The sequence below is a fragment of the Sphaeramia orbicularis genome, chromosome 2 (assembly GCF_902148855.1).
Source record: "Sphaeramia orbicularis chromosome 2, fSphaOr1.1, whole genome shotgun sequence".
Classification (NCBI taxonomy): Eukaryota; Metazoa; Chordata; class Actinopteri; order Kurtiformes; family Apogonidae; genus Sphaeramia; species Sphaeramia orbicularis.
In genome coordinates, this window is record NC_043958.1 from 27574677 (window position 1) to 27597313 (window position 22637).

At 39.4% G+C, this 22637-nt stretch overlaps 1 protein-coding gene across 4 annotated transcripts in view; it reads right to left on the minus strand.

Annotated features, from left to right (window-relative positions):
• The window catches only part of LOC115431355 (sodium-driven chloride bicarbonate exchanger-like), a 43074-nt gene that overhangs the window by 12609 nt on the left and 7828 nt on the right, over nucleotides 1–22637 (minus strand). For 3 of the 4 annotated variants that reach the window (XM_030151647.1, XM_030151676.1, XM_030151667.1), the window contains 6 exons: nucleotides 10079–10160; nucleotides 3934–4077; nucleotides 3251–3392; nucleotides 2486–2646; nucleotides 2021–2209; nucleotides 238–326 (listed from right to left, as the gene is read on the minus strand). In XM_030151647.1, the coding sequence (XP_030007507.1) occupies nucleotides 238–326; nucleotides 2021–2209; nucleotides 2486–2646; nucleotides 3251–3392; nucleotides 3934–4077; nucleotides 10079–10160 (807 nt within the window). The remainder of the gene's footprint in view (nucleotides 1–237; nucleotides 327–2020; nucleotides 2210–2485; nucleotides 2647–3250; nucleotides 3393–3933; nucleotides 4078–10078; nucleotides 10161–22637) is intronic. The other variant, XM_030151655.1, reaches the window with a different exon arrangement.

Below are 22637 nucleotides of genomic sequence, written 5' to 3' on the forward strand. Positions count from 1 at the left end.
ATGAGGAAAAGGTGAAATAAAAAAGACAATGACTATATCTTGGCAAGAGCACCTAAAAAACCAAGTAAAATAAACTTTGCTCCTGTTAAATTTTCAGCCAGTTTCCCAAGGCAAAAAGGCTTACAGTGACCATTTCACACGTAACCCAATCTTGGTAAAATATACAGCACTAGTTATGAGTCCAGGTATCAGTGCCCGTAGATCAACAGCAGATCAGTGGTGGGTCTAGTTGCTCACCTTACTGAAGTCGACAGCACTGTTTTCTCTGCTGACGTCCTGTTTGCCCTCATTGTTAGCTGGCTGGGACTGAGGTGAGACTGTTTGGCCTGTCAGAAAGAGCAGGAAACCATTACGCCAATTTCACGGGGGCTCATCCTATCACAACACTAGTTTCCCACACAAAACATAGGTCTCCAGTGAGTGACTACAGAGTACAGTTACATCCTCTGAAAAAAGAGATACAATAGTGGACCTTTTTGTAATGGATGGATGAATCCTTAATGGAGTTCAGTCACAAAAGACACAATATTGTACTTTTTTCAGAGGGCACCTGGTGATTTAAGCAAATATCAATGGATTTTAAATTGACTTTCAATTCATTTAATCAATTTCATTAAACTTTATATATCTTAGTGAGGTGCAATCTTTACCTTTCATGTGAAGGATGGAGCTAGTAACTAGTAGGTGCTAATTTAAATAGCTTTATTAACAATAATATGGAAAGTCAAAGATTGCTCCGTTAACTGTTTAATATCAAGTAACTTGTGATGTGAATTCCCAGTTGTAGCTCTTTGAGCAAATCACAGCAGTTTTTTTTTTCTTTTTTTTTTTTTTTACAGAAAAATGAGTTTTCACAATAGCTGAAGACTTGCTCAAAATGCCAGCTGTTTCAGTGGAGGTGTGAAGCAGCTACATTTAAATAAAAAACACAAGGCAACTAAAGAGCAATAGTGTTTTGTATTACTGAGTTATATAATAATTTTTAAGTGAACAGCTATTGCTATTAGTTATTAGTGGGTGTTATCAGTTTAAAATATGAGTCACAAAGCTGCTATTGTGTCTAGTCATCAAACACAATGAAAATGACAAGAAGTAGAGAGTACTGTCATAAAAAAAAGCTTGTCTTCTGTCACATAAAAGTTACTTCCTGAGGTTTTTTCAAATGTGGAAGGTAAAAAAACAAAGAAAGAGTGTCTGTATACTTAAAACAAACTATTTTGGTTTTGTCCAGTAGCAAGTCTCAAAGACTGAGCAGAAAGGGGAATATTTGGAAGGAGCAGAAGAGAATGCCAATGTTTTCTTCTGTTTTCAGAGCTTGAGAGGACAATAGTTTTTTAATTTCTCATGACGATACTCCCATCTTTGTCATGCCGTCTTTTTCAAACTATAGCTACAACTACCCTCGGGGTTACTATCAGTTTAGGTGGCCTGGTGCCTGTGTAAATGTCTTCATCCTGTGTGATGGGACAGTAGCCTTGTGCAACTGCAGAAAGAACACTAAGACGCTTGGTCCTGGTTTCCCCATGTGAAATACGTGGGGTTGTGTGGTCACAGCTCATGGTGTAGCTCAACAGTGAAGCAGAGGTGGAGAAGCATACTGGGCAACATACACAACGTGACCATGCCATAGATTTAAAGATATTTAAGGGTGAGGCATTCTTGCTTGATGTTATTTCAGGCAAATATTTTGGAAATTTTATAGTGTGAAAATAGAGGACATTTACTACTTAGGTGAACAGACACAAACACATACACACACACACACACACACACACACACACAGAGCAGACAACAAACACAGAGAAACACAAGAGGAGAAATGAGATATCAAACAGCAGAACAACAGTAAGTCACAGATGGACACGCCATGCAAAGGATTACAACATTAAACAGGACATACTACAGATTAACATTGTGTATAAACATACAACAGCATATATGACTAATATAATAATAAATGATGGAGATAAAAGAGAGCAGCCTTTGTAACTGACAGGTGTGCGTAGGTGTATAGGCTCACCATTCTTGTCCATGGAATGAGGCTCAGACTGCTTCTTGCCAATATCTGCAAAAGAACGAACAATGGGGATGCGGTTGGCCAGTTTCTTGTGGTTTTGGTGGTGATGCTGTTTAAGCAGGGCCTCGCGGATCCTTCTCCTGGCATCTTGACCTACTGGGCCAGATACCTCGTGCTGGTCCAGTACCATATCTAAGAAGACAAGCAAAGATTTTTACATTATTATTTAATGTTTACACAGTTCATTTTGAATTCACAAAGGCTGGTGACAGTGTTTGTCCCTGTGTAGCAGGCAGTTATCCTTAGCTGATTATTCCAAAACCAACCCACTGCTGTTGATTTAATCACCCAAAACCAGGTTGGGTTCACCTGAGTCCTCAGGCAGCATGCAATCAGATGAAAACTGTATCAAAACCCGTACTTTAGTCCAAACCACTGAACTACTTGACCCCACAGGATATCGTCTACCTGCAATCTCCTCCAGCGAGTTGGCTCTCATGTCCAGCATCACTGTGCCGTTCATGATGCAGCTACGAAGCTCAAACAGGCTGTGTAGAGAAAGAGTGGCCACATAGGGCTTACTCCACCTCTCACCACCATCCTCCACATCTTCCTCAAACTTCAGCCACCTGAAAACAATAACAACTCAGTAAACAGATGACAAGTAACGTGTATGGGACCGAATCATGAAGTCATACAACCAGTACTTCAAATGCTCATACAAGACATAGACAGTGGATGTGGTGTTATAAAAAACCCAATGAGAAAAGTCAATCCAAATATCCACAGTAACCGATGAAAAACACGACAGCTAAAACATCAGTAGTTACTTTCATACAGATTACAATTTTTCCACACCTTTCTTGTCTCACTCAAGTGTTTTGTTACAGACTGAGAAACTATTTAAATCCCCTCTAGGATTTGCAGGAATATTCAGTGCCACAAAGCTCCGTTATTGTAGATAAAACTACTAAAAATATATAAATGAGCTCATGCTTAAACATCTACAGCAGTAAAATGCAATACACACATTTATGCAGCATTATGAATCCAAAACATCATTTACAATAGAAAAACACAGACAGGGACCATTTTACTGCACAGTTACCCTTTACTTTTCAGTACATTTTATTGATGATACTTGAATACACAACTTTATTTAGTGCAGTATTTTCAATGTGGTATGGGTACTTTTTCTTCCATCATCCCTTTTGGTTAACTGCAGTGGTGTACCTGGCTGTCTCTTTCCATTCTGCATCCTCGCCCTCCCTGAGGCAGATTTCATCCAGCTCGGTAAACAGGGCATGGGGGATGTGTTCCTCATCCCCATCCTCTGTCCCCAGCAAAAACTGCACCCTCTGAGCTGGTGTGTCTGCTGCAGCAAATGGGTGGAGGAGTGGAAGATGAGCAGATATACAGATAAAAAGGGTGGAAAAGGAGAAGAATTAACAAAAAGAAATAAAAACTGCAAACAAACTAGCAGCATTCAATGTAATTTCACTGCCTATACTCTTTTCTTCATCATTAAATGCCAGGAGTAGAAAAATCTTTGCAAAATTTACAGATTGTCTGGAATCTGGAAAATTATAACCATGATGGTGGCCAACTAGTAACGTGAGAAAAATATGTGTTCGGTACCTAATGGAAATTGTTGCCATTGTTTTATTCATTAAAGTCTTGTGGTTCATTTGACAAAGAAAGTCATATAATATTCAGTGTTGTTGATGTAAGATCATGTAAGTAAAATAAGAGAAACACCAAAACTAAGTAAAGAAAACAAGGAACTGTGGGAACTTCTGCAAGGAATACACTGCAAACAATTCAACCAAGAAGAAGGGATACAAGACATGTTTCAAAGGGTTAAATTTATCCAACTACGTAACATTTACGTAGTTTTCTTTTGTCAGAACACTTACTGTGCGAGGGGGATTCTCTGCCATCATCAGCAGTGGAGTCCCTTTCCTTGGACCTCTTCCTGTGTCTGTGGCCGTGGTGACGATGACGGCGGTGTGACCTTCTGCCCAGGGGAACGTGAACCCCGATGTAGAGAGTGCGGTGACCTGAAGAGAGAACAGAGCAGGCAATGTTCAAACACCATTGCAGCAGTAAGGAACTTAATTTTTCTTGCTTTGTGTTTCTCATAATACAGATGTACTCTATTACTTTGACTTGAACCTGTATATTATATTCATGGAGAATATGTCTGTCAGCACTGTAACAGTCTTCACAAAACTAAACTAAAGCAGCCAAAGAGAACTATTATTCTCTCTGGGGAGGATGAAATTAAGTACTGACCTATATAATTAGGGTCATGTTCATTTTAAATCAATGCATAACAAATAATGAGAGTGGGCTTGACATTGTACAATGAGAGCATAAGGCCCTTTCTTTTGTGTGTGTCTATACCCAAGTGTATACGTGCACACAAGTATGTATCCACAGGGTCAGCGTGAAGATAATATGAGCTGACTCTCTCCTCTATTATTGTGGCCAGGCAGCCTGGCCACTGCTTCCTTCCCGCCGGCCTTCAGCTCAGTGGCCGGACACAGACAAGACTATTGGACACCCTGTTCTCTTTATTTGGCTTTTGCATTATATGAGGCGCCACAGTGTCCAGCAGAATACGACACCGAACAGATCCACAGCTAGAGCAATTTGATGCTTAAAGTCTCAGTGGATTAAAATGATGGTTCAAAACTAAAAAACTAGCCACCTAAATTACAGTAATTAGGCAGCCATGGGGGATTTAAGGTACATGTTAAGAGACAAATCAGCACTGTCAAGTTAAGCCTTTGCGTATTATTACACACTGAATTACTATATGTTTCCATCAGTTTACACTGAGGAGATGATCTGCCGGACAATATGCAACCCACCCCCATTGTGCACACATGACGATGTCACTCGCAACCCCCCCCATAAGCTTGTGATCCCCGGTTGAGAATCATTGGATTTGAGTAATGTACAGACAAAACATGATTCACCTAAAACCACATCACAGCATTTTCAGGCAGGCAGTTTCACTCAATCACTAGCAGGAATTCAACACAGAGGTTAAGTTAGGTTTCAGGTGATGAGAAAACTTGCAATATGCCAAAATACAGTTGTAGTTGAGATGTATCTGATCTGTTGGGGCATGAATTGCTGCAGAATCATTCATCCAGAGCAAACTACTGTTAGTACTGTGTAAATTATGTATGAGGAAAAAACAGAGGGCAATGCAATGGAATTACGTTTCACACATGGCGAATTTTACAAAAAAAGGAACTTCATGTGAATAAAAATGGTTACAGAAAAACATAAGGAAAGTGTAGTGGAGCTTTAAAGTTCATGAGTCAAGACGAGTGAAGGACTCAACAAAAATAGCTTTCCTCCTCCAGGCCTGAGCTACTGCTGATGTCACAGAATGCCACTTTTCTTCTGTCTCCACATCTCAGTGGCTTTTAGTCATTCAAGACTTGAATTCAAGCAGCGGTGTGTAACAGGGGTCTTAACCCTTTTGCTCTTCCATATATGTGTGTGCATGTGACTGTGTATTCATGTATGTGCTGCTTTACATGGCCACTGAGAAAGGTCAGCTTTCAATGACAGGATACACTGTAATATTTTTGTGGCACAGACTCTAACTTCAGGCTCTCTGTACCATCACCTATCTGAATTCATTCTGTTCAAAATATACACTGCACATACTGTGTAGTTGTAAGTGGAAGTCATATGCAGTCCTGGGGTTGGAAACCAGCTGAGTGTTGTGGCTTTAAATCACCATGGAATTAAAGTGGAAAATGCATGATCATGGTAACCTAACCTGTTCCTTTTATCCCAAATGTGAGTGTGACAACAAAGAGGCAGGTGTGTGGTGGGACTGAGCAGGCAATATGGTTTGGAGGAAGATAGCTTCAGAGGATTTACTCTTCCTGCATGGTGCTGATGCAGTGTCAGCATTAGCACAGCACCAGACAGAAAGCTAGGCATTACAGGAACCATCATCCAAGAACGAGGGTCCTTGAGATGAAAGCACTATCTCCCCATTGGAGTGTCACAATCAAAGGCTGACATCTTTGCAGCTGCTTCGGTTAGTGTTGCTTGGCAATGAAAAAGTGCACCAGATACTGACAAAAGAACAAAATCTATTTCAGGTCTGGTCATAATGCATCAAAAGAAGAAAGAAGAAACAGTACTAATTACATAAAATCTATAATGTTTGTAATGTTTGGATTTTCAATGTTTTTCTGTTTTTTTTATCAATAATCTGCTATATTCTACACCAAAATTTTGTTACTTGCACTAGGGTGGTGTCATAAAAAGTTTCCCTTTAGTAAATCCAAGTATAAGTTTATGATGACCACCCATTTTCTGTATTACTGTGGTTATTTCATGATAAAGAAAGACATTTTTGTTCCCTCTTTTAGAATGCCCTGTCTGCTTTTACTTTTGTTTGTGGTTCTTATGTTTTCTCAAAAGGCTTTTAGTATCGCTCAGAGAGTACTCGAACGTTCATTCAGCTCAGGGTTATATGCGTAGGAGTAGAGTAGCAGTGATTGTAATAGCAAAAAAGCAGGAGATTCTCCAGTTAAGAAAAAAGAACGAGAGTTTCTAAGACAGTGATGTTGCATTATGTTCTGAGGTCTAATCCAAGAACAGCTCATCTGGATAACTTAGCTGAGAGAAACCCAAACCCAGTCATTATACAACACGTTCCAGATTTGTGGGAGATCCTGTTTTTTCCTCAGCCAAATTATCAAAATAACTCTTTTCATCTTTTTGTCGGAACAAGCTCATTGTCTATTCAGGGTTCTGCTGGTGTATAACCTGGCATTCTGTCTCTTTAATGGGAGGTGAAATACTGATTGAAACAGATGTAGAGAGAATAAAGCCCATGCGCTTTGATGCAGCACGCCTCACATCAAAACCTAGAATCTATTTGTTAGGATTTAGACAGGTGGACAGACAAGCTTTGTTTTAGTTATCAAGCAATGTTGACACTTTGAAGAAATCTTCCATTAAATAAATTAACAACATTTGGAAAAAAAAAATTACAGATCGAAACACAATAATAATCTGGGTTTGCAAATTTACATGAACATTTACTGACAAACAGTACTCTTTGACCTGCCACATTAAAAAAAAAAGTTGGGCAAGAGTCGTGTTTGCTACTGTGTTATATCGCTTTTCCATTTTATTACACCTTTTAATAATAAGGGACCAAGCCAGTAGGGCGAGTCCCTGTCACTCACAGAGTGAGAGGACTTGTCTGAGAGATGAAAAAAAAATTTGATGCAATATAAAAATTAAACACTTAGGTGCCAAAATGTGCTCTGTAGTGCCACCTAGGTACACAAACGGCCCCAAAGGCCAGTAGGAATGTCGTAGAGACATGGAATGAATGCCAAATTTTTGGTCTCATTGAGCCTGACAAATCATACACTAATACCTATGAGCTAACTCCAACAGGAAGTTAGCAATCTGCCTCACACACAAACTTCCAGCCGGAATGTCATAGAGACATGAAACCAATGGCAAAATGTTGGTCCCATCCAGCCCTACAAATCATATGCTGACACTTACAAGCTAACTCCAACAGGAAGTTTGTAATTTGCTTTTCAAACTATAACGTCAAAAAGTATCCTGTCCGAGGCCATTTGTTATGCTGGCTTCTAAATAGCAACAAAAGATAGCGTAAACCCTTGTCAAAAAACTGATCTAGCCCTGAAAATTGCAAAGTCTGAAACTTATTATTCGCTTCAGACTTTTTTCCCACATATCAATACATTCACAAGACTCAGTCTCACCTTCAAAAAATTTTCAGATACAATGAACGGTTATGGATTAATCACAGTTTGTTTGAGAGGTGGTTTCTCACTGAATTTAACATAAATAAACATGTCTGCTCCATAAGGAGCCATGTTACAAACTCACACACACAGCAGCCTTGTCGTGTAGTGCTTAGTGCATCAGACTGCCCCGTGGTGGACTGGGGTTCAACTCCTGGGTGGAGAGGACTTTAATTTCTGCACATTTTCTAGCGGGGGTTTGCTGCATTGCATTGTGGGTATGTGACATTTTGCTTGGTTATCTATACCAGTTAGTTCCTCACTATCTGATACTTCCCTTTTGATACTTGTCAAAATAAAAACATTATCTGTACTGTTCCTCTCTCTGAGAACAATCTGACTGCTGTACTGCCAAGCCACGGTTTAATATAAATGCAATAGGTGTAAGCAACATGAAGGAAATGCTTAGCAGCTATTAGGGTTTACAAAAGAAAAGCTTAATGAACAAGGTTCATCATGAGTATTATAAAGCACCCCCCCCCCTTTTTAATGACATGCTCAACCATTCATACAATTTCAATTCATTAAAACTGATTCTCTCTCACAGATATATACACACATACACACACACATACACACACACACACACACACACAGGGTAGGGTTTTTCAAAAAAAAAAATAATAATCCTTATTAAAAATGCTGAGTATTGATGAGTATTAATAACTTTTCTTAATTTGTTTGACCAAACACTCACCTGTTTGTACAATGTCAAGTCATTAAAACTGAGTCTTTCTCACAGACACACACAGACACACACACACACACACACACACACACACACAGTAGTGTTTTTTCCAAAATAAAAGCCTTATTAAAAATGCTAAATCATGACTTTTATGGGCAACTGTTTGTACAATTTCAATTCATTCAAATTGATTGTTTCACACACACATATACACACACACACACACACAGTTTTTAAAAAATAAAAGCCTCACTAAAAAGTGATGGTGGTTTCAGCAGAGGGGAGCTGGTGTTCTGGAGGGATGAAAGGAGGACGGGCACGAAAGTTGTGGGGGCTGGAGCCAAGTGAAGCTGAGGTGTTGACTGTGATGGGAGGTGGAACCGGCCCAGGTGCAAGGTACCACTCAAAGCTGCTTGCTGCTTTAGTTCTACATATTGTTGTACTTACACTCTATGCAAGGCTTTAGCTGCTCAACAGTCTGTAGTCACTGTCCTTCCCTTCATGATGCTCCATATACTGCAGGGAGAACAGTGCAGGACATGCACTCTGTGACTATAAAGCCAGTCTGTTGTAACTTGTATAGAATAAGGCCTGGCATTGTCCTGCTGAAATAACCACAGACTTTGTATGAAAAAGATGTAAACTTGATGGCAGCGTATTTCTAAAATTCCAACTTATGCCTTTCCATCAACGGTACTTTGCCCCATGTGCAGCACAGCTATGCCATGGGCACTGGTGCAGCCCCAGACCATCATGCTTAACAGCTACTGCAGGTTTTACTGAAGAGAGTCAAGATGGTCTTTTTCATTAGAGGGCTTGAAACTCATATACATTCAACAGTGGTTCATGCCCTTGGTTTTTATGCACCGAGACTTCATAGACTCTATACATCCTTTCACAGTTCTATACACTGTAGAATTTTGTGTGGAGAAATATTCCTTCCGATTAGATTAAGCCATGACCTATCCCATCTTGCAAAGACTACACCTTTGGTGGATGTTCCTTTTATGCTGAATGATAACATTTCACAGAGCAGTGTTACTTGTATATTCAAGAAACTTATAAATCATAATTTGCCTCTGACCCAACTTTTCTGAGCATTTTGTGCCATCAAAGTCTAAATATATAATTATGCTCACAGTAGTTGGTGGTGTGTGAAAACAATGAACATTCATATTCTTTAATTGCTAATTCCTCTGGAGGGTCATGAGGCCTGCTGTACATTCCAGCTTACAATGAGTGAAGTCAGGACAAAACTGGACATTGCACCATATCATCACAGGGCAGACATAAAGAGACAAGCGTTCACCCTCACATTCACACCTGTGGGCGCCCGGCCAATTATCCTGTTCAAGTGCAGTTTTTGGTTAGAGGAAGCCAGAGTACCTGAACAAAATCTATACAGACATGAGAAAAACCCAGCCACCAAATGCTGGGCTGGAACCAGGAGACATTCTTTCTGCAAGGTGACAGTGCTAACCACTGTGCCACAATGCCACACATCTATAATATATTCACATGAATTCGCATAGACAGTCTTACCTTCTAACTCTTCCTTCTCAAAGTTGGTGTTGAGCATGGAGCGTGTGCCCCCACGGTCCACCACAGCCTCCTCATCAGTTCTCTACAAACAAACACACCAAGAGGAATTATTAGTGAAAAACCATAACATATAGTTTATTTTCTGTGCAGATGTAAATTTTGCTTGAAAAATACATATAAAGTGTAAGGAAAAACAATAACATAGAGTTCATAAATGAAACAAATTGCATATTATTTGATTTATGTTAAACAATACATTACATTTCCCATTCCTCAGTGATATGTGTAAATGAGAAGGCCTTTTGGCATATAAGAGAAAAGATGGAGGAGTCTTACCACTGCTATGAAGAAAAAATTTCATCTAAATGCTACAAGTTATTACATAAGAACATACTGTCCCTTGAGGAAAACTCAGCATCGCAAGGCTAACTTGCAGTGACTGTCACCATGGCAACAGAAAGCAGCCAACTGCAATTTGGGGGAGCCATGCTCATCTGCTGAGATTACTCCATATTTGAGTCACGGTTTTAATGCTTCATTGTAAATCATGTAAAAGTCTCGCCACCCACACATCTGGCAAGACAAATGTCTTGGGAACTCAAGCCACTGGAGACACTTGACGTGGGTGTGTGTGGTTCAGTGGGGGAACTGAAGGAAATACTGGTGCTAATGCATTCAACACACTACTTGTCTTGTTATTATTGGCTAAAAATAGCACTGACCTTGAAAAAAGAAAAAGGATGCTTAGTTGGCTTCTGAATATTTAATGAGAACACTGGCTTGTTATTTATCATGTGTTCAATCATTTCATCGGGGGGAAACTTTATCTTTAAATATTGTTTCTTTGGATCCTTTAATAAGCCCTGGAAAAGTGCCATCACGTTCACACAGAGACACTTGTGCACAGCAATACTGTCAGTGACTGACAAAATTAACACTGTATGTCTCGTATTAAATTCATTTAAGGGTTTTACAAGTTCTGAACAGATGCCCTAAGGACACATGTCTATTGGTCAACCAACAGTTCGTCAATAATGTAAATTAATAATGTATTAATTACCAGATTATATGACCAAAAATCACTGTTTATTATATCTGGGAAGAATATGAGAGACCGTGAAGCAAGTGGATAGTGTCACAATGCTGACCACATATACAACCATTATACCTCTATAATGATGGCTCTCTACAACCTCATCATATTTGTTTGAACAAATTATGAGGGGATAAAGTCAAGCAAGTTTGCTCTATCATTAATAAACCAAAGATAAGCGACACTCATTTTTTCTGAATTTACTGAAGTAGGATTTCTTGCACAATGCAGGTTAAATGTGACTATGAGGAGTATACATAATGTACACTTTCCACACAGGACTGCACATGCCAAGACCACTTTGAGGTTGGCCAGCAAAACAAGTTCTCATGCTCATGCCTCCTCCATCACCTTTTGCCTCCTCTGTTGACACTGACTCTCTCCAGTCTATCTTTGTGTTAATTGTATAGATGCCTTTTCTACTTTCTAGACTCGCTGGATGAATTGCCCGTAACAACAGTTCTTCTAGTCATTCTAAGCTCACTAGTTACTGATGTTGCATTTCTGGAACTGACCTTGACCATACCTTCTTGTCAATAACTGTGAAAGTAGTTCTGTCTAATTCTGACTGACTATTAACACATGAAAGCCTATTAACAACTGCAAAAAAGTAAAAGAAACTTGGAAAATAACCTTCCTTGAGTTTCCACGTGGCCATCCACCAATGTTAAAACTAAGTCATAAAAAGTCTAGGATATTGGAAATTATTGTAGGTGAGTACTTAAAAAGTGATTTATACTGCGGTTATATTATCATGTGGAACAATGAGACCGATGTGACCTAATCACTATTAATGAATAACAATGCAGAGAATCACTGAACTGACTATAGACACATATTTAAACTACAATAAATTTTTATTTCCCATATTTGCTGTCATAATCTAGCAGAGCTTTTGGATGTGTGATTAAATACATAAAGTACAGAAATACAAATGCTGTGAATGAAGTGTGTATTGACACCTTCAATAAGATTTATTTCATGTTTCTTTATATGCATTGTGATAAAATAGGCCCAACACTGGGCAAACACTGTGCAAACTTACTTAATACTCACAGCACCTAAGCCTTTCACAAACCTCAGGAAAACCATGGTCTTTTTCCTTCTTCTACCTCTCCTTTCCTTGGGAATGAACCATGTGGAGGATGTTAGTGATTGTAAACTGCCACCAGGTGGTGCATAGATATTCAAGGCTGAATTTAGCATTTGGAGGTTAACTAAAACACTATACAATTTGTTAGCAGGGTTTCAAACATTCAGTGAAAACTCTGATTTCCTGACACCAACTCTTTACTATAAAACACACATCTTGAAAATTTTAATCACAACAGTATGTTGTGATTAAAGTGCGGCTCTAAACAAAGAGTTACACTGTTCTGTTGGACGTACAAATGTCAAGCTTAAGGAAGCTGATCCTAGCCATCAGTCGGGGATCTTACAAGATTAAACAAGTACACTAGTGATATGACACTGTCTCACACAGAGACAAACCACCACACACATGTACAAGCATGTGAGAAACAATCCTGGGCATTAAAGCACTGGGGTAGACAGATGTTTAGTGCTAGGTTTACTGTATAGGAGCATAAACAGACAAATAGTGACAGACATGCAAGCACTTACTGATTTAGACACACAAAGTCCCTGATGAGGATTCATTAGGATTCATTATGGACTTCAGACTTCCGTAGAATTCCCTTTGCAGATTGTTAATACTACTCTGAAAGACTTTGTCATTTTCTCAATGAGTTCATTTTGTCAATGTCCATGCCTCTGCATTTCAATTCATTTTCATCTAACACTCCACAGAGTTAGACTGCACCACAGCACACAATCCACTATGAGAGGAATCAGGAAAAAATCGCCACTACAGTACAGTAGTTTCACTAAAGACAGGGATAATACTCCAATGGTAAGACAGCCAAAATAAAGTAGAATGCTGACAAGATGATTTTAATAACTACTGAACAATTTTTCTTTAACTCCACACATTTTTTGCTATCAGGATAGTCGCAACTACAAAGATGTGAGTGTTTATGACTGGCTTGGGAGAGGAGAAGGGGGTTAACTTGGGGCTGGGTGGCCCTGTAGGTCCCAAGGGAAACTCCCTGAAAGAATGTGACCCATGAGAACTGTGCAAATAATGATAGTGTGTGAATGAAAGCTCCAGCAGTAGTAAAATCCACAAGCAAAAAGATGAGTATCTGAAAAGCCGTTATCTAATCAGATGAGCTATACATTTGTAACATTCATCTGTACAATCCAGTTTAACAGCTACTGTGATTTTCATCTCAAGCCCTTATATCTCCTCTACATTATACTGCAGTGCTCACTGCAGTGCTGTATAGCAACAAATTTATCAAAACCAGCAATATACAGTAGGTCAGACTGTTAAACAGACTTTTAATCCTTTTATTTCATTAGACCTCAGGCTGTTGATGTGTGCAATTAAATATATGTTGTTTTATTTTTTTCTTTTGGATTTGAAAGCATGTGACTGTGACGATGACTACTGTCCCCAACTAACTATAGTCATACTGTAAGATATTTTTCAGACTTCCATGTGTAGCAAGTTTTAACTGTTCTTCATTTACTACTGAAAAAATATTAATTTTGTACACATGCAAAAGGTACCATTTTTGCTACATTCTACTATTCACTGGTAGACATTCACATATTCAGTGGATCTCTGTGAGATTCATGTAGATACCAAGGGACAGCAGATAAGACAGGCTTGACAGAAACTGAAAAGAAGCCTGGTCACTATTCAGTATCAAGTCTGTGGTTTCTTTATGCCTGTCACTGACTTTGACTATCGCAAAGACAGGTATTTCACATATTTATGACCTAAAATCCATTCTGTTAGCATGAGTGCAACAAACAATCAAACAAACAAAAGTAAAATAACTATAAGACAGATACAACAGAAATCACTTAAAAACATAATATAAAGCACGAAGAGTGTGCACATCTGCAACACTAGCCATCAGCGTAAAATGAAAAAGCCAACCAAATAAATTTTTACAGGATCTTTTACTCTGTATAATAAAAAAGTATCTGAAATAATGATATCATACTGTTACTCTCTCTGTCTCTGTCCTGTCCCAAACAAAGCTTTATCTCCTCACTATGACAGATGAGCCAGAATCTCCTGCCGGCAGGTCCTTGTTTCTATTTATAGACACTGGTTTCTCTACCTCATGATGCTGACCCCAGATCAGCCGAGAGAGTCCCATCCCTTCTCACCAATCTGGATTCAGATTAATCTGCCAGCCTTTACGGGTTGGATAAAACCTTGTCTCTGACCATGGGATCAGGGATGGAGGCCCTGCGTGGTGGAAAGAATTAAATCAGCCGTTTCTCAGTTGGTATGCTGGTCCGTGATGAAGGCTGCAGGGGAACGGGAGCACAGACCACGTGATCAAGACTCCAGGGGAGTCAGAATGGAAGAGGTGGAGGAGGGGTAGACATCCAAGCAGACATGACAAATCAACACACGCAACATAACATGAATGTATATTATTTCTGCTTTTGTCCCATTTAATACTTCTATCTGTAAGCCTCTCTTGCAAGCAGTTTGATTTGTGTCTGTGCCATGTACAGCTCTTTGCACTACATGTATAGCGAATACCATTAAATGCTGTCACATGTACTATACAGTACATGCACACGATGCACAGGCCTGCTTATGCGGGCGTGATAGCAAGGACTGGTCTGGTTGAGTGAGTAACACCCTGCAAAGAGGTGAAAGGCTTCAGGCCTGGACATGAACAGAGCACCAGAGGATGTTCTAATGTCCTACAGTGCAAGCATTTGTGCAGAGAATACCATAACCTTCATAAGAAACACTTCATACTGAGCCTAATCTCATTCTGTTTCCCTGCATGGTAGGTAGTGGAACCATGCATATGTGGCTGTGTTTCCTTAAAAAAACAAGACATTTTTAGATGTGTATTTTTGTGAACAAAGCTACAAGCATCAGTTGTTAGTTTAATTAAGAATGATATTATAATATTCAGAATAAAAGGAACATTCATGTTGAGGATAAGTAACTGAAGACAAACAATTCCTTTAACGATTCAGAGAGTAATGAACATATATCTACATTTTAGTACTCCATGTGTAATATGGCAAGGTCGCAAATTAAGCAATGAATAAAAACACTTGTGAAGCAGGGATTAAGGGAGGATTTGCTTCCAAATGGGTCCACTTGTCAAATCATTAACCTGTACAGGGTTCATACATATTTTTCACATATGTCCAGAGTCAGATTTCCAGAATTCCAAGTACATTTTGCAGACCTTACATGACATCAGAGAAGAAACATATGTAGGCAGATTAACTGCTGTTTATACAGTGTTGTAATTTTTGCCTACCAGTAGTATTCAACTCAAATTACTGACAATTTGACACTCAAACTTAGATTTTTATGGTAGTAGTATAAATGTATTAATTCATTCATTAGGATTTTTTCTCAGATATTCAGTTCAACAGTCACCCAGTCAAGACTAAACTTAATTAATATTACACAAGCCTTCACAAATACATTATTTGTCAGTCTTTGGCAAAAACAGCTAGGTTTTTAGTATGTAAATAAATTGTGTTAAGGTCTAACTAGGGCTGGGCGATAAAATGATAACGATATATATCGCAATATAACTTTTCTTTGATAGAAATATGAGATATGCTCGATACAATTTTGTTAGAATTCATTTGTCTATGTTTTGACAGACATAAAAACAGCCAATCGCAATTAAGTAGCGCCGCACCGAACCAATCACGCTATAGTGACGTCAAGTTAGGCTGATGCACACAGCACAGGCATAAGAGCCAGAGCACTATAAAGAGAGTTACGGCACGCTTTGATGTCGCCGCAACGGTGATCACATGGTTCATGTAAGCCTAAATTGTTCCAAATGAACTGAGTGTTCCTATGTTTTTCAATGGGAGAAACAGCAGTGAGCATGGTAAATCTCAAAATAAACCACACACAACCATTGTGTCACTACTGTATGTATTGTTGTGTGTGTTATACTTTTGAGTAGTGGGGTTGACCACTGAAAGAGTGCATTTATTACTTTGAAAACTTAAATTTTGGGGTAAAGGTTGGTGTCAGCTTGGATAGGCTACTTACGTGAGAGGTGCTAATTTTACAAGTTTATTCATTCTGCAATTGTACTGTACTCGTAAGGAGAGAGACAATTTACAATTTCGAAGTTTTACTATTATAGGACTGTGGTACAAGCAGAAAACAGTGGTTAGCTATGTGAATACTGTGTGCCTGCCAAGCTCTGCTCTCCTGATACAATACACAATACTGCATTAACCAGCGAATAGCATAGCGGCTAACTTAGTATGTTAACATTACCACGGGCGCCAAACTCAATAAACACTCAACATCAGCAAAATCAAAACTCAACAGCATTCTTATGGGATGAGTCAGATCTTACAAACGCTAAGTGACAGAAGTTTTGTTTCCTGTAACTCATGAATAATAATTGTAATTAACTTTTATTAGCAGAGCTCAGCTCTACAGCAACTCTCCTCCTAATTAGAGCATTACCTCAGCTGACAAACTGAACCAAACACCACTAGGGTCGGCAAACAACTAAAATAAAACCAACTGATAACAACATTTGTATTAATGCTACCTTATCTTAAAAACTCCATAATTTGTGGTTATAATGGTTAAATCTCAATGGCTGGACAAGTCAAGCTAGCTAACTATAGGGCTACAGCTGAAAATCCAACATAACAGTTGTTTAAGATATAAATTTATACAAACGATAACACATACCAAAGAAAACAGAATTTACAACATAAATGTCTGCTAATACAGGAAATACACTCAATAATTTGAAAGATGACTGATCTTATTAGCACTGGAATTGTAGATCAGCTGCAATAGAAATGAATATGTCCTGACGGCGTTACACTCAATGTAGGAACTACCGGCCTCTCCAAAACCTGGAAGTAGGTCCATATTTCGTCCGCCATTTTTTACAGTGGGAGTCTATGGAAGTGTCACTACTCTGATATATATCGAAGACTTTGGTAAGAGCCAGCCGCAGCACACACGCTAATATTTGGGCTGCTGTGGGAGATCATGAGTGTTCCCTCAGGAGAAAATGTGACTGTGAATTTGGGCGACCAGGTTACTGAAAAGTAGGGTGTGAACTGTTTGGGTTCAGGGCTTTCAATACAATACGGAGGTACATGTAGCCTATGTGATGAACACAAACTCACCACAGTAAAGTTGACAAGAGATTCACAGATTTGCACTTTGCGGCTCAATAGATCATTGGTCAATAATCATTGAGACACAAATGATGGCTCTATGCAGCTTTGGTAACACAGAGAGGAAACTACAGCCCTGTTTTCATCCAAACAAATGGTCCTTAACAACTGGTAGACAGCATTGCCTCGAATGTGGAGCCAGTTAGTGAGCGCTAGTTTGGGGACCTTCTGCAAAGTGCTAATTGAAAAATTTCTACATATTTAAAATTCAATGACTTTGCTTCTACGCAGTGAAATGGCACCAGATTTATCTCACACACCCATGAACCCCTTCTACATTACACCACTCAGATTGGGCAAATATCGTACACATATACATCTCTTTATTTAAATGGGTCTATATGGTGTGTCACCAAATGATGTATTGTTTGCTTATTTGTTTAAAAGTTATATAATGTTCTTCAGCACATCTGTCATGTTCAACCTCTAACAGAAAATAAGTCATATTTAAATCAAAAATAACCTGCTGATGTCTTCACGACTAACTTATGAGTAACAGAAAATTTAAGCTTGACAAAAATAGTGATTTGATTTATATCATGATACATATCAATATTGTCTGATATGAACAAAAACATTTTCTGGATGCTACATCCACTAACTATGTATGGTATTATGTTGCCAAAATATAATGATATTGTAGCTTGGCTACACTGTCTGCCTGCTCCAAAGGCTACTTATTTGATAAATTTATTTTTAGAAATACATACAGTAATTTTATAGTTAAAGAAACAGAATAGGTGCAACAAATTCTGTATGTTTCCATATCTTCACAAACTGGGTAGGAATCTCCCTGTAATATGTCAAGTCCTGAATAAAGACAAGTTCAGACTTTCAAACACTATTTTCCAGTGGGTGCAAATAATAATACAAAACACTAAGGGACAAAAACATCTACAGCAGTGTTTCCCAATCACTGTGCCGTGGCACATAAGTGTGCCATGTGAAATCATCTGGTGTGCCATTGAATATAATCCAATTTCACCTGATTGGTACTCTAAGCTAGTGGCGTGATATAGATCTGTATGACTGCACACGCCAATGATCCACTCTACAACTAGAAAAGCACACGGAGAGTGCAGACCTCTGCCAAGGCAGATCAGTGCCCCCCCCCGATCACCACCAAAATTTTATCATTTGTTCCTTGTGCCAGTATCAACATTTCCTGAAATTTTATCCAAATCTGTCCATAACTTTTTGAGTTATTTTGCACACAGACAGACAGACTAATGCCGGCAAAAACATAACCTCCTTGGCGGAGGTATCAACAGTTTCCTTTTGCAAAGTGAAAGTGAAAGTGAACCAGCCCCATTGTGGTGCATTCTGTTGATGAAGCCCCCCTCATTAGTGATGCGGGGATCTGTGAGTTACCGCGGGACCCACAAATTGGGTTGGGGCGGGGGGGGATATACCTCTACTATATTATTATACGACAGACCTCAATCCATGAGTCCATCTGAGAGGTCGCTGATGCTCCACTCTCAGCTTTCTTCTTCCAAACGCCCTGCGACAATGAGCCGGATCTACTAAGATCCTATTTTGTGTGTACTAATGTGCTTGCGCAATCTAGAATTTTGCGTGTGGGGCTGAACCGCAGCTTGCGGATGATTTACTAAGATTGCTTGCGCAAAATACAACAGGTGCAAAGTCTTGGACACCGCCCTATTCAAATGAGGATTTTGTGTATGCTACTGGAGACAATATGCTGGAAAAACTGCGCTGGGATACAGCAGCACTAATGAGAACAGTGCGCTGAATGATCCAGACGCACGGAAATGTAAAGTTGGAGGAGTTTTGTCATAGAGGGTATGGCATGACTCATTCATTCATGTATTTTTCATTTTAAAGGTGGGGGTGGGGGGTTGGGGTGGGGGTGGGGGTTGGATTGACTGTCAGGTGCACATAATTTTGTCACACTGTAGCCTAATGTCGGTGCATATTTTTAATCACAATCATGAGGAGTGGAAAAGAGTCCTGTAAGGTGTGTGAGTGTGTGTGTGTGTGTGTGTGTGTGTGGGGGGGGGGGGGGGGGGGGGGGTTCAGCAGACACCTCTATTATTTTTTCTTCCGTCACTCCAAAATGTTCACACAAGGGTGAAAAATGCATTCTCTGCATCTCGTTTCATCATTTCGATGTCTCCAAACCACATCCATGTGTGCGCAATTATGCATCCAACCCGTTTGCACCTCCTTTTGAGACGTGGTAAATATAGACGCAGTTTCTATGAGCAAAATTGCTTTCCGGTTTGATAAATCACTTTGCGTGTGCTAAATTAATATATTTACATTTTCTCCTCCCACCACACAAACAATTGCGTGTAAATGCCCCATTTTGCATATTCATTGTGGCAAATGTACTAACTGGATGCAGACGCGCTCTTCTGCACCTTTGAAAGATGCAACCCTTAGTGCGCACTGTTAGTAAATCAGTTTGTACAATTTTTTGCGTGTGCAATGAGTTTGCACACATTTTAATACACGCAAACCTTTAGCAGATCTGGCCCAGTGTCGCCCCCACACCCCTGATGTGCTTGCGCCCCCCCAGGAGAGTGTCCGAGGACTGCTGCCAAGGAGTTCCCCATTCTGGCAAACAAAGCTATTTCATTGCAGTTCCCTTTCTCCACAACCTATCTATGCTGGGGGGGGGGGGGGGGGGGGGGGGGGCTTTTCAAGCATGACTGCTATAAAGACGAAAAAAGAGACTCAGAGCTGTTGAGGAAGATCATCGTGTGTCTTTCTTCAATTCCTGCAAGAATATCAGCTTTGTGTTCAACTAAACAGGCCCAGATTTCACACTGAGTAAGTAAATTGAGACAAGACTTGCATTATATTTCAATAAATATACTTTTTGTGACATTTTTGTTTGGTGGTGTGCCTTGTGATTTTTCTAATGTAAAATATGTGCCATGGCTCAAAAAGGTTGGGAAACACTTATCTACAGAGCAGTCTGAGCACCAAAATCTCCCACTGGATTACCATAGTTGTTCCTTTCTGAAAAACAGGTGTCCCTGGAAATGTCAGGTCTAGAGTTACAGTTTTCATTGCAGGTGAAGGCAGTGTTTCCCACAGGTTAATATCATGTGTGGTGGTCCAGGAAAAGTGTTGGAAAGGTGTGAATTACACATGGAAAACTATGTTCTGTACAATTTTGTAATTAGTTTAAATTTCTGACAGAAAAAAGGTAAGAAAAAATATACCTGTGGGGCCACCCATATTCAATAACTATAATTAAACTGTGGGAAATACTTCAAGCATTTGTATAACTCAACACCTGATCCCACACCTCAGGCTGCTCCACGTGCTGTCCATGTCCTGGCCACTCTTCCTAATGAGTTTCATGTTTGACATTGTTAAACAGAGCCTGCTGAGGGGCGAGGGATTGACCCAACAGGGCCAACAAAGCCACTATGTCCTTGGGATGGCCTGCAGGCAGTGTCGTTGTTTATGCCAAGAGAAGAACAATTTAAGTATCCAAATAGAAAACCAGACCTTCAAAAATAAATTTAAAAAAAACATCAGCATGCAAATTTACCTTGATAAAATCTTAACAGTCAATATGAATATTCATTATATCCTTTCTGATTTAACAAGTGACAAAGGATGTCAAACTGTATCTGATTATTCTGTATCTTCAGAATAATCCAGTACAAAACACCTTGTGTTTGTGCATCTTTTGCAGGGTGTATTTTCTGTTACCGTACAAAAATAAACACAGGCAGCAGAGAAAGTGACCTGAAATATGTCAACTTGAACTCAGAGAATGTTTTCCACAAATCCTCCTCCAAAAACAGAGGTGAAACACCAATTTCAACATATCATTTTTGTATCTCTAAATGATGTCTGGGGCATAGATATTTATCTACAGCATGTTCCAGCATCTACCTGACTCTGACCTCTGTGTGACAGTGGAGTTAAAGGTGACGGACACTGATGTGAAAGTTTAAGGCAGTGACAGCACAGTCAGCATTTTGCCAACATGCAGACCACCTTGTCACAGCTTCAAACCAAAGAGCAATTGTTGGGCTAATTCAGCTTGTCACGAGCTTACAGACTGGAGACCCTTTAATGGCAATGCATGGAGGGCTGACCACACTTTCTACTAAGAATTCATTTTGTTTTAACATCAGTGTACTTTTACTTTTCTTCTAACGGCACATGAGACTAAAAACACAAGCAGCAATGGAAAAAGTAACAGTCACGAAAAGACAACACTAGGGGCCTATGATGTTATCTTTCAGGCATAACAACCTTCAAAATAGCAGAAAGGATGTCTGCAAGTGTCAACACAAGATATGTCTGAGACCATTTTCTCTGCCAGTATAAATCACACATGTATTGATTCTCACAAGGTCCTTTCCAGGAATCTGCGTGCATTATCACATAGCTCTCTGGGAGGCAGAGAGACCATATGACCTCATTTCTATGTTCTACATTGGACTCTCCTGAGGCTTTCACAACACCACGCATGATGAATGTGTACATTACTTTGCCTGAGATCTAGGCCAGAAGTGGAACACTAAAAATGATATCAGATGTAGTAAAAAATGTTGGGTTTGAACAGTGACATTCATTCTTGTTATTAAACTCAGAAAGTCACACAGCCAAGGTGCCATTTCATGCAAACCCATAAGACCGGGGCTTAAAGCAAATCTATCTATTTACGTTCAGTCTGCTTTAGTTGACTTTCTATATCTGCTAAGAGCCAAATGGTTCTATATTGTAGCTTCTAGCTAGCTAAGAGGGGAGGAGATGGATTATCAGTGGCTGTACAAGCTCTATGATTGGCTGGCAGCTCCTGTTGTCATGGTTTTCATCCCTACAGATGGTCATGGTTACCGTGGCAATGGCTGCAAGATCAGCATCAGCAGTAGCACAGGAAGGAATATGTACAATATTAAACACAATATAATACAGTTTTATATGCAATATAATGAGTGGAATAGGAGTATCTCAACATCATCAGTTTGTCTAACCTTGTCACACATAAGAAGCCCAAACAGTTACACAGACAGGCATGAGGGCAAAAGGTTTTAAAATTAGCTTGAGAAAATTTTCTACATCATTAAATCAGTGAAAAAGAAAGAGCTAAAAACAACAACTTTCTAATACGTCGAACTAAGACACAAATAAATTCAGTGTTTGTGGCTTTTGTTCCCATGCCTCCCTCTG